Source organism: Lagopus leucura, unplaced genomic scaffold (genome assembly GCF_019238085.1).
Source record: "Lagopus leucura isolate 7727_CA_CO unplaced genomic scaffold, USGS_WTPT01 Super-Scaffold_797, whole genome shotgun sequence".
Classification (NCBI taxonomy): domain Eukaryota; kingdom Metazoa; phylum Chordata; class Aves; order Galliformes; family Phasianidae; genus Lagopus; species Lagopus leucura.
In genome coordinates, this window is record NW_024962259.1 from 2,896,162 (window position 1) to 2,909,581 (window position 13,420).

Genomic DNA, 13,420 nt, shown 5'->3' on the forward strand with positions numbered 1-13,420 from the left:
TGGCCTTCTGTTTTCCTCCCCTCAGGAGCAGAGCTATGCTGAGAATGTTCGAGCAGAGAATAGCCATATTCAAAGCTTCGCTCCAGATGTCTTCAAAATAGTACTGTAGGTCACATTAGTTAAAGCATCAACAAACATTTGTGACTGACGTAGCTACTTCAAATAGGCTCGTGCCTCCGTCAGCACTGCTCAGACTGGAACAGGCTGAGAGAAAGCAGAATCAGAATGAAGCAGTTGCTTGTGTTTATCTTCCTCCTGGCCCTCATGACCGCCTTTGCAGGTAGGAGTCTATATAAAATAAACCCGTGCATGGATGTGATTACGGAGTAAGAGATGCAGAACACATTGTCATAATATTAGTGCTTTGTATTTTAGGATCTTCATATTTCAGTTTTAATACTTAACTTTTTATACATTGCAGGCGTTCCATGATCTGACTTGGAACAAGTGAGCTATTGTATCAGATGTTTTACTCTCTGCGTGCACACTGCAGTCATTTATTCTGAAACCAAAACACTATTTTACGAGCTTATAATTTTAATATTATTTCACCAAACTCTCCTTTGCTTTACACAGAGAAATAATCTTGAAAAGTAAAGCGAAACAGAAAAGAATCGGAAGAGTTACTAACATTAGTGATTAGATGGTGCTGTTGTATTTGTTCAATTTAGGCAGTAACATTAATATGTAGGATTTGTTACATGCTGGTAGGACCAGACTATAGAAAGCACAAGTATAAAAATGGTTTAAAATTCCACTTGTATCTTCTGGAATGCAGTATCCCCTGGGAAGGGGCTGTAATGAAAGAACACTTTGTATATAGACAAAAATAAAGTTTGGAGACATTTCTTCTTACAACTGACAGATAAAACATTAACTTCATGGTAATTTCATAACTAGCTGCTGCTTTTCCATCCGTAGACGCTTCACCAATTTTGGCTGAGAAAGAAGCCAAACAGATTCTGAGAACTCGTCGTGAAGACAGACAAAGAAAAGCTGGTTTCCCTGATGAGCCAATGAGGGTGATTTATGGCATTTACTTTTACATTGCATTTATTAACAAAAAAAAATAGGGAGGGGGGAGTGCTTAATATTAGATCTGTACAGGTAAAATTCCAGAGAGTAAGTTATGGATATCACCTACTTAAGCAGCTGAGTTCTTCTGTGAAGTATTAAAAAACTCTGTTGCATTCCTTCAGTTTGTGTCAGGTAGCATTTTGTAAGTGCTGAACACTGCTCAGGACATGTACAGTGCAGAAATAAAGTATCACAAATGCGGGTTAGATTATTGAGAAGAAGTGGCTTTTCATTTATAGAAATGTGGAGTTCATCAGGTTGTTCCTGAGAAATGAAATAACAGGAAATGTCTTCTGCTTCCAGCACATTCTGCACTCAAGGCAGAAAGGAGGTGCAGGTGTCAGTGGTCAGTGTGGAGGTTGAGGCAGCTCTGCACCAGCTTTTAATTCACTTACTTTCATTTGCTTTTTTATGACTGCTACAGCAGTATATGACATTGTAGAGATTTTCAGCTGCTAGCTTAATGCAGCAGCATTCTTTTCGTGTGTAATATTTACATTTATTGATCTCTAACCCAAATTACAACAAAAGGAACATGAAAGAATTAGGAACCTTCTGTTTTGCATGCTTCAAGAAGATCTAACATACAGTTCTGCACTTCTTGAGTATTACTTAAGGTATTTTAAAATTAGTACCTACTCTGTTCCAAGGTAAATAAGCCAAGCTAAAATTATATGGCTCTGAAGAGGCAAAAGCCACAGAATCCAGAAAGAACACAATAGATTGTGCATATATGAGGAGTACAGGGGCTCAGTTTAGCAAGGTGCCAGACACTTCTGAACTCCATAGGCACAAAGAGCACTACTTACCTTGTAAGGCTGAGCTCAATGCGTGCCAGGCTCGTGGAGACAGCTAGTGGTTTTCTCTTTCTAATGCTTATTGTATCCCAGCCAAAAAGAATCCACCTGGCAGTCCTGACCACACACCACTTCCAACACACACACTTATTTGTCAACTCTGACAGCCACAACAAACCAAAGCTGTCACAAAAATACTGCACCATGCTTGTTAACAATCTTGAACAATTACGAATGTACGACAGCACCAAGAAACCAAAGGGTGCACGCTTCAGGGTTGGGCTGGTTTCCATGCTGTTGTTGAAGGTGCTTTGCAGTTGTTGACGATTGGTGGGAACACATCCCAACCACGCTAATGCTCCATATAACACCATGATTATATATACATTATGTAGTAAATATCTTAAATATAAAATCAAACAGCAGGAGAGTGAGATCGAGTTAAACTCTGTGTTACAGGAAGTGAAATGAGCTAGGGCTAGAGAAGCATTTGATTACTGATCTCTGCTGCTCTGCCCTGGCCACTTTGCAAACGCTTCTCTGTAAGAAAACCCAAATGTAAGGGTTTTTGTTTTGCTCACTGAAAGTCAAGGTTTTCAGTAGAAAAGAAAATATCCTTCAATAAAAAAATCCATCCCTCCTCCCACGTGGAACGTGGAGATTTTCAGTTGTGCATGAAGGGGCACGGCTGCTGTATCCCTGTGCACAATTCTACCCCAGACTCAAAGAGAAAAATTGATTTTGTATGGATTCTTTGTAGCGGAATGAAATTAATGCTGAGATGAACCTGCCTCAGTTCAGCCTTTTTAAGCAAAAGCTGTTTGTTGAGGCCAGCTCATGCTGAGCTGAGGAATTTAATTTGCAATTCTTTGTGACACAGTTTGACTTCCACAGTGCTGTTTTACTAAAAAAAGCCATCCAGTTACAGACAGCGAGATCTGCCATCTTTGATTATTTTAAAATGTCGTTTATGTTATCAACACACTTTAGTCTTACTTTAACCAAGGCGCTGTTTTCGATCATGTAGAATCTTTCCAGTCATACAGTCCTGTTCTCTGCAAGTCCATGACGCAGCCCCACTGAGGGACTGGAGCCAGGGCACTTTGCACTGTGAGGAGCACAGAGCACAGCGAGAGGCAGGATGCTCCTGCTTCCTGCTGCCATCCTGCACCGCCCTCTGGGCAGCTCAGAAAGCGGAGAACTGGATAACAGCAGGAATGCTTGGCTTGTGCAGAGAGTTTATGCTACAGCTTCAGTTGCTGCATTACCCAGTGTGCTGAGCAATGGGCTATCTGTCTGAAAAAATCCCTCTCTCTCCCTAGTCTTGTAAGCCCACATGCATTAGCACTGTAACTGTTTAAAAGCAAACTTTCTTCCTGACGGAGGTTGAGTTTTTGGCACATGACTCATTCAGTTCGACAACTTGTTGCAAACCCTCTAATTCGTATTATTTATATTTTACACACCAGCAGTCAGCACTGATGCAAAGTGGTTACTGGAACCCTGCAGGGTACTGCCACAGATCTGATCAAATCGATTGTCAAAAGAGGCTACAACAAGCCTGTCTCTGAGATTCCTTTTGTAACCCAAGGACCAAAGAGGCTTTTGTGTGGATATGCCAATAAAATACATGTACGCAGAATTCTTTAATTATGAATATTTTTACAAAATTCTTGCCCAACACCTTTGCTAGTCTGGCTGATACCTATCATGAAGTATTGCTGCGTTACAACAAACTGACTAGAAATCCCATTTCATTACATTTGATAATTTTCAGAGGTAAGTTAATTGTCCTTGTGCAAGCTGTAAAATTGACCTGGTTCATTGGCCTGACATCAGGTCTGAGTGGTTGCATAATTAAATTACGCCTTCTTGTCTTCAAGTAGGAGCACATGCTTTATCTCCAGCGCTTGGAGCAGAGATCAGAAGAGCAGTTCCTGGAACACTGGTTGAACCCACACTGCTTGCCGCACTGCAACCGGGATTTAGTCCATCCAATCTAATGGTGTCGCCTACCCTGTGACTGGTATGTATCCATTTCTTTTACAGTGCATATTTCCTATTTAGAATAAAAAGTAGAGCCACGAGTCAGAAGAGGAGGGAAAGAACTAGTGGCTTGAGAGGCACTTTGTGCTGAAATGTGTCTGGCAGTGGAACAGGGCAGTGGCACCAACTGTGTCCCTGTAGTTCTGTTCAAGTTAGTAAACCATTTGATTATACACTGCTGTATGAATATAAGTTGGTAACTGCATAACATGCTTATTAACTTTGCTTGATATTGCTCCTGTTTCTTTCCTGTCTGCTTGTGCTCCATTTCCAGTGCGTCTGTTTAAAGTCTCGTACTCACTTAACTTTCAGTAAGGGCTGTGGCAGGATGAACCTCAGTCTGCACCCTGAGGTATTTGAGATGCAGTCTGACCTGCTAGGAGCGGAGGCTGTTCTGCAGCACCTCAGCTGCAGCAATTTGCTAAGTGCTGATTTTTTAAATGGAACTTTCTGCTTAGTACACGTGCTGGTAAGCATTAACACAGAGCATTTGCATGGGTTATTAGTTCTGTTTGTGATTTTCAACATCAGTGTAATAGACAGAATATTTTCTTTCTTGCCTCCGCTTATCATATACATCATAATGTTCAGTGGGAAAATATAGTCTGAAGCACAGCCCAGAAAGTAAGCATTACTCATAATCCAACTGGTAACAATATGCCACATCCCAACAGAACACTGGGGTTGTTTTGCAGTCATGCTTTCCTTTTTCCTTGTGTGTTTTGTCTGCAGATACACAAACTTCACAAACTGAAGATGTTTTGGGGGAAGACAGATATAAACTTATAAAGTATAAGGATTAATCCTAAACTTTTCTAATTCTTAGTGGCTGTTTGTGACACTGAAAGAGAAGACACCTACATCTGTATATCCTGTATATCTGTATATGTACATACAGATATTCGTATATCTGTGTATCTATATATCTCTATATAACAGGATAAGCCTTCCAGCTTACATTCTTCAAACAGACATGCGATTTCTCAGCTGGGATAAGCTTGTTCCCACCATAATGACAATGCTGTATCACTCACAATCAACTTCTTACCATAAAAACTGCAGATTCAGGAGCATACCTTCAAAAGCATTTAAGCAGTAAAATACAAAGATGACATCTGTCAGGGCTGGTGCGATTTGAAAGTTAGAAAGTTCATCTGCTTAAAATTATGCTAGGCATCTATCTGTACCTGTGTGCATCTAAATGCCTTTGAAAACCTGGATACTGGGGCAGACTTCAATGGAGCTATGCTAATCCACAGTAAGCCAAAGGTCTGCAACTTATTTAAAAACAAAACCACAGGATTCCCAGACCTGAGCCCTGGGAGGTAAGTGGGCAGATTTCAAAAAGCCTTTCCAGCTGAGACACAGCTGAAAGCTGGCTCACTTCTATCCTGCTCACAGTGAGGTGAAGAATTAATGTTAGAAAAGTGCTTAAAAGATTTGAAGCCTTTTGTATGTTATTATTCTGGCCAATTTCTCCATGTGTTTTAAGTATATTTTCCTTCTTTTTCCCTGCAGATCTCTTCATGGCTGTGGAAGATACATAGTGTGACTGTGCTGAGGACAAGATTATTACTGCATTGGCTGTGTGCTCCTTGTGGAGCTGAATCTCTTTGCAATAATTACAATCCTTGTGCTATGGCAAAACTTCCAAACATAGGTAGCCAGCCATATTATAGACCAATATACATTTTCCACCTGTAAAGGAAATAGTGACTGCATGCATGAATAAATAAAGACTTTCCTCCAAGTTCTGAGCTACAGGCAAGAATAAATCACTAATGAGTCTAGAGGATGCTAGAGGATGTCCTCTTAGAAAAGAGGACAGCTTTAGACTGTCTGAAGTAAATGGAACTTAAATGGACTTTGGAGGAAATGTTAATTGTAGTTTTGTAGCTTAAATAACATCATATGAAGACACAACATTTATGCAACGCTGATCTATGTTCAATCACTTGATGAGCACTTCGTGTATGGTTTCATAATAAATGCTTAATTCAAATCCATCTTCAGACGATTCTGTTATGCTTTGACAATATATGCTAAAAAAGATTACTGGAAGTGAGGCTCAGGATTGCAAAGTGATTTCTTTTTGCATTGCAAGCATTTCAGTGTGAGGACTTTCTATGTTCAGCAGGTGGGAGGGAAGGGGCAGTCTAATCACTCTGTGGTTTCACAGCAAATCTTTTCCCACTCCTTTTCATTCTCAGATCAGCCACATGTATCCAGCCATCCCCCTTCTGCCCGTGTGCCTTTCTAACTCATGGCTTGGTACAGAATATCTTGTACAATTAGATGGTAAACAGATGATATCTGCTGAACACCATGAGAAAAGTCTCAACTGCTCTGACCTAACAGTTATGATTTGTAACAGCAATAGAATTAGTTATGGACAGACTCAGCTAACAGCTTAGCTTCACTGCAGTCACACTGAGACCCTAATGACGGGTAGCTAAATTAAAAGCAATCTGATGAAGATAACATTACTGCATCATCAGAGCATTTATTAGGCTCAAATAGCACAACAGTGCTAATACACTTTCCTTCCAGTAAGATGACTCCCTTGGATGACTCCATGGAAATAATTTAAATCTCAAAGCATCAAAGGCTTACTGTCCCCAGCAGTCAAGATAGAATCACAGATTAAATCTGGGAGTGTGACAAAGTGCAATGAGGTTGCTACTGCCTCCATTCATAATACTCTTAATGTCTCTGGATGAAACCTTGGCTCTGATTTCTCTTGCTTAATTAAAAAAATCACAGTGATCCCAGTTGTGCCAATTTCCCCCCACTGAAATTTAAGTACATCTCTGAAATAACAGGACTCCTACTTACTTACATCCAGTCACAGGTTAGATAATTAGTGGGGTTAAGTGGGAGCTGCTAGGTCTACCTCAGTAACACAGAGCTAATCCTAATGCAAACTGATTCAAGAAGCCACGTCTTCCATTCATACAAAATAATTTTTGTGCCCGGCAAGTAAAACAGAGAAGCACCCTTTAACCCAGCTGAGAGAGTGCCAAAGAAGAGGAGGGCCAGCAGAGTACAGCAGAGTATTGGAAGTTTGCTCAGCGCTGGCAAACACTGCAGTCTAAAGAGAAAGAAGACAAGAATATGAGTACTTCAGGCTTTTTAGACCCTGAAAAAACTCTTACCTTTTTCAGCATAAAAGGTGAACACTGCAGAAACATTATATTTAGTGCTATCTACAGAAATGATGTAATTAAGCTTTTTCCAAAGTCCTTCAGCATGGCTGCTCCACTTTGATTTTGTTCTCTTCCTCTATACAGATATTTCCTTTAGAGGCACGCTCTGCTCACAGACATCTGAAGTTGAACAAAACAAGTACATTCTGGGAGCAGTTAGGGGTTTATTTTTGCCCATGTCTAAAATCTAGAGGAAAACGATAGGCTTCAGTACATGCATGCAAACCATACATGCATGCAAACCATTAGCTTTCCCACTGGGTGAAGATTTTTGATGATCTGTGGAACAGTAGGCCAACAGAACTGAACAGGACAGCCATAGAGGGCTTAATATAAAGAAAAATAAAGAAGTGTTCTGCAAGCTGTATGCTGGAGATGGGAAAGGTGGCAGAACAGCCGATTTTCAAATGCTTTTACAGAAAAGAACTGCAAGACTTGGGAAGATCTTTCACCTAAGAAAGATAGAGGTGCCATTAGCTTTAATCACTGCCTGTTCCACATTCACTGCTCCTGGTAACATTGTCACCTCTCATGTGAAGAACTGACCACTAGATGCCAGTGTTTCCGCATACAAACTGCACCGCAGCCCACAACGGACGTTTGTCCCAAAATATTTTCGCATCCCTCCTTCTCCTCTCCTGTTGTGTTGTTTTTTTTTAACTTCTTTTCTCAAAATATTCAGCTCAGATGACTGAAATTAAAAGTCACCCCTAAATAGGAGAAAAGAAGACCTTTAGAAAACGGCTATTATTTTTCCCCTCTGGATCCAAGATTGCAGTGGATGTGGATTTTAATGCAGTATCTGCCTGCTTATGTGGGTGCACCCTGTTACATCATAGAAGGAAATGGTTGAAAGTTTCACATGGTAGAGGTGTGGGACTGATTCAAACACAGACAGTGGGATGGGTTCTGTGCACTGGCAGAAGTTCTTCACTTGCAGAGTGGATCCCATTTGATCAGCCTTCAGTAGCCCCAGACTGAAAGCTGCAGACTCACTGCATGGTAACAGCATCTCCCTTTGTGGCATGACATTATCTTGCAACATTTATTATCTCTAGTAGCTTAGGAGACTATGTGTTAGGTGCTGTACAAACCAGCACTGAAAAATCGGTCTGTGCCCAGAGTCTGTGTCCGAAATGTATCATCCCTCTATAAACAGGGTGGATAAATAATATCAACTGTAATTTAAGTATGCAACAATTCAGGGAGAAGAAAAGGCTGTGAGTTTGGAATGCATCGCTTTCTTCAGCAAGGCCGAGATGGAAAGACTTACTCAAAAACCTGATCAATACGACATGAAGTAGCTATCATATTGCCACTAACAACGTGGCAGTTCAACTCATGGTTTATTTCTAGCAGACTGCCTTGCCTTTCAGAGAACATGCATCAGAGGTACTTAATTACTAAGACTGGAATTCCCAGAAATGCCACTGAAAGCAAATCAATCACTTCCTTCACTCAAAATCCACTTTCACAGTGGTGAAGGTAACACAGAATGCAAAATGCAATTTGTCTGTTTGTAGTTTAGATGATACATGGAGGCCAAACAGGTCAGTATACTCTTCTATCTACAGTGACAGAACTGCTTCCCTCCAGTATTTCTGAAATGTGAACATGAAGGAGTGAAGGACAGCAAATGCAGATGACAACCTCAAATCAAATCGTGTGTATGAAAATGCTTCCCTGCAAAACCTTCTTTTTCTCTTTTTTCTTTTTGTTTTACAACTAGTTAGAGCCTTGTTTTGCATGTCAGAATCTGGTTTGGAATGAAGGCTTCTGTTTCTCTGTCTTAATGAAGGAATACAAAAACAAATTCTGAAACTGGGGGGAAATTGGATTGATCGAATGCGATAACTGCAGTAGGAATCTAGCTTAGTTTCTCAGTAAAAAAAAAACAATTTTTAAATGACTAAAGAGATCAGATTGGACATTAGAAGGTTATCTGAGCCTTTTATGGCCTACAAAGGGTAGAAAATCTTGTGAGAACCGTGTGTCTTGAGATTTCTGGTATGTGATTAGAATTGCTGAGCGATATGTCTCCTTTCTGGCATTTTAATCCTTTTTCAGGTCTGGGAGGAGAGATGTGCACTAAAGTGAGTAACAGTAAAAAGCAGAAAAGCTTAAATGAACTTGGAGCTCATACAACCACCCTTATTCTAGCACATAGGCAATCCAGTGCAGTGCAGGCTCGAGGCGAAACCAAAAGCCTGAATCATCAGTGCTACTCCAAATCCTAAGCTCATCTCAGTACTTCCTGCTTTCATTTTTGTTTTCTTTTTTTTGTTCCAGGACATTTCAATGACTGTTGGTCAGCTGAAGTACAGTTTTTCCAGATTTGGGGGGTATTTGGCTCTAAGGATTCATTTAGACATTAATCTTTTTGCACAATCATACAACACGAGAATCCTACATGTAACTATTCATCTGAGTGAGCCAACCTTAAACACAGGAGATCTTCGACCCAAGACAGAGCAAGAGGGGCATAATGTTGCTTAATTTTGGATTTTTCAGAATAAAGAGAAACCAGTGAGTGGCTCCAAAAAATGTATTCAGCAACGTGCTCCAAATGTTCAGAATATAGTTGGCTTAGAGCTTTGCCCTCGAGCTGTTTTGGTGGGACTCAGATTATCTGCCTATAAAAATGAGACCAGAATCCAGCCCATAGAATGCCTGGACACCAACAGAGCCCAGTGCAATCAGGACATGCCTCTGTATGCTTCCTGTAGACTGCACAGGAATAGTTTCATGGTCAGCAATATACCTTAAGCAGATGAGAAGAATTATTGACACATAATTACTTGCAGGATAAGAGTCTGTCCTGGTTATTTGAGATTATAGGCCTAGTATAGATGATTTATTCAATTCACCTAGCAGACTGTTAGTGTTTTGGTAGGACAGTTTCACTCTTGGCCAAAAACAAGCCTAAGAGAGAAAGCCCTATTCCTGAGGGTTCTCACAGCCTCTGTTGAGCTGCAGAATGAGGCACAGCTTCAACTGCAGAACGATGGGTTGAAGTGCAGAATGATGCTACTCCCTGTTCAGAAGAAAATGCACCAAGCAGTATCCATAAGATGGCTCTAACCTCACTGGGGTCTGGGGGTGATCAGTCACAGGTGATTTACTCAATCAGGGCTTGCTGTGTGTAGAAAAAGAGGCAAGCATGAAAGCTAAGTCTTAGCAGTAATAGGAATTGATCAGGTACAAATAAAGCATGCTTAAATTTATAATGAGCAAGGATAGGACTGACCTGCTTGTTCTAGGTCAGGATTCATGTCATCCTGAAGTAGGTTCTCAGAACAGGCATTCTACTGGGGCCCATTTCTTTTCATTGATTATGGATGGCCCTGAAGCCTAAAAAATTGTAACTGCATTTTATCAAAATATTATCTTCAACAGTTATGCTGGAACAGTAATTGTGTAGCACCAGCATGGCTATTTTTATGCTGAGGCACTTACTCCCAGTACTTTGAACATCAAAGGGTGAAGAACACCCAACCCCAATGAAGTTCTGCAGCATCTTTGCTCAGAAATACCTAGAGAGGCAGGTGGTGTCCCTGGAACTCTAGGGAGGGAAAATCTTCATGCTCTCATCATAGAGCATTAGCAAAACTTTCCTGTACAAATAAATCCTGTCTAGGATGCTGCAGACCCTTTGCAGCACATGGTTTGGCCTCACTTTTTCTGGCAGAAGAGCAGAGCTCTCCCTCCTTTTTCTGGTAGAGCGGTACAAGTTTTATCTCAGATGCACAAAGATTCAGGGCTCTGAAATTCAGTCCAACAGCATGGCCTTCAACTCCATTACTTTAGACTTACTCAGATGACTTAAATCATATATTATCAAATCAATATAATCAAATACTTAATCTATTGCTCAGACTGTGCTGGGAAGCAACAAGGCTTTTGGAGCAGTGCTGGTGATCTACCAACAGGAGAAGAAGGGTTTACATCCTACTGCTATGCTCCCATTATCAAGACGTGCTTTACAAACCTATATGTAATTAGCAGGGCACTTTTTTTCCTCACAAAGAATCTGATAAAGGTTCTGGAAAATACAACTGTGCAAGAGGAAAACTAACACTAAGCAACAGCAACAAGAGCAGCAGCAAAAATAGTTTTATCCTCAGTTTATTAGTGCCATGGCACACACAGATTAGCTGTTTCTGTAGTCATGGAAGGATACTATTATGATAAATTTATAGGTCCAATGGAAGACTCTTTAATTTAGGAAATGACAAGGCATCTGTGGCCAACCTGTACAAAATTTACTCCTTTATACCTTAGTTACATGCCACTGAGTATTTACTGAGCCTGCAGATATATTTACCATTAGTGCAGCATCCCAAACCATCAAGGAGCAGTACTCCGAGTCAGATGTGTTGGAATCCACGCCTTTCTACAACTGCCATGACTTAAAAAATACCTTTCAAAATGTTACGTTCACAAAGCAGAATCTTCTTGGAATCAACGGACAGGTGATCAAGGTTAAATGAGGATGGACATCTGCACAGCAAACGAGGGTTTCAGGATTCATACTCATTCGCACTCCAGCTAGACCTGTGGCCAAGTGCTATGTAAGGAATACTGTTCATGACAATCCTGTGCAGCTGTAAATCTGGTTTGTTTCTAGTCAAGTTCTTTTACACTGCAATCACTGCATTATTCTATACTATCTACTACTATTTTAGGCTACGGCCATACTGCAATATTGTATGAATCACATTTCAAGTAGGTCAAAGCAGAGGAAACTCTCAGACAGCAAAAATACCACAATTCAAAATAATCAGAGACCTTAGGCTTGAAAAATAAATCACTGAAGATATAATTAGAAAATAAATATCCAGGGCTTCATTCTGTAAATCATGAGTACATCTCACCCATGGAAGTCATCCAGTGAATTCCAACCTTCCACAGGAGTGAAGTTGCTACGGTGCGTGGTACTCAAATATTTTCTTCTGTTGTCACTAAATACAGTTTTGGTAACTCGTAAATATACTCACTTCCTTGCTAACACGGAAGGGGCCAGCAGGCTGTCATTAAGGGCACTGTCTGGGATGGACTGAACTGCTACCAGCCATCTCCTACTTCCAAGGCTTGTGACATTCCCTGTTTTTTCCAGTGCTGATATTTCTGGGCGCTGTGAAGGAGGGCTGGGCTGCAGGCAGTGGGACAGCATGGCAGGCTGTGGCTGGATGCAGGCAGCCCTGCTGGCCACACATTCTTCAGCTGTGAAAACCATAACTGCAGTCTCATAGACAGCAGTTACACTACTACAACAAACTTCATATCAAAGCAAGAGGGAAACAAAGTAATAAACGAAGTAGATTTATGCTTGATGTTTATGTTTATACAAATGTGTATGGACACAGATTTTTTTATGTAGTTTAAGTTATAGAAACTAAGCTTACATTTAAGCTGTGAATGGATCTGAATGCATTTCAGCACTCCAGCTGCAGAATCTGAAGTTTTTGAGAACACTGTCATTTGTTTTTGAGTCCTGAATATTTGGTGCATTTCAGCGTTACACCAAGTTTTGTTAACACAAATCTATAGCTCTGGAGGGGATTTGGCAGAGGGTCGATATCTGCTGGTTTAGATAAGAGCCGTAGCAGAAGCAAAATCTTTCTTTTTTATTTTTTCCCCTCCTTCTTCCCTATTTACCATTTGATGCTTTAGAGCTGCTCAGGGAAAGGGAGAAAAATGTTTTCTATTTCATACTGCACAGCTGTTGCACTGCTGGAGGAAAACAGTTTAAATATTAATATGGCTTAGAGAGCTAAAAGTATTTCTTAAGAGGCACTTCAATACAATGATTTTCGGCAAAGTGAACAGCCACAAAAATAGAGTCAACAACCCAAATCCCTCCAGTAAGCCAATGTATTTATTTGTTAGTGTGTGCCTGCAGAACTCATCGTGTGTGGCTGCAACAGATACAGCTGTCCAGCCCAACCTGAGTACAGAATAGCTCGTGTATGCAATAGTTTACAATGATCTCTAGAGTCAGAAAACCTTCCTGTTCCCACCTGAAGCTTTAAGATTGAATTGGATTATCTCAGTTCTTTTAGAACATGACTCTTGAAATTAAACAAGACAAGGAAATAAATGAAATGACACCAAAGGTACTTTTTCCTTATCTGTTGCTCAAATTTGAGCCCATGTATCTCTCATTTATTTTCATCTTTGCTCCTCTGCTAACTCTGTTTTGAAAGGGATGCTCACAGAACACTATCGGTGGAAAAGGACCACAAGGATCCTAGCTGTGTACCAGCTTGTGCTGTTGCTGGTAATTTCCCTTTC

At 40.6% G+C, this 13,420-nt stretch overlaps 1 protein-coding gene across 1 annotated transcript; it reads left to right on the forward strand.

The window, feature by feature from the left end:
- The first annotated feature begins 86 nt into the window (after positions 1-86).
- On the forward strand, positions 87-5,713 carry CUNH17orf67 (chromosome unknown C17orf67 homolog). Its single transcript, XM_042865250.1, has 4 exons — positions 87-280; positions 922-1,022; positions 3,761-3,900; positions 5,439-5,713. Exons 1-3 carry the CDS (start codon positions 226-228, stop codon positions 3,875-3,877), a joined length of 273 nt encoding a protein of 90 aa, XP_042721184.1. The 5' UTR covers positions 87-225; the 3' UTR covers positions 3,878-3,900; positions 5,439-5,713.
- Positions 5,714-13,420: the final 7,707 nt, after the last annotated feature.

Bases quoted from the DNA above. Each gene is read 5' to 3' on its own strand.
- CUNH17orf67 (XM_042865250.1), top strand. From the start codon at position 226: ATGAAGCAGTTGCTTGTGTTTATCTTCCTCCTGGCCCTCATGACCGCC. The intron at 281-921 runs GTAGGAGTCTAT...TTCCATCCGTAG, and splicing joins CCTCATGACCGCCTTTGCAG to ACGCTTCACCAATTTTGGCT. The intron at 1,023-3,760 runs GTGATTTATGGC...GTCTTCAAGTAG, and splicing joins TCCCTGATGAGCCAATGAGG to GAGCACATGCTTTATCTCCA.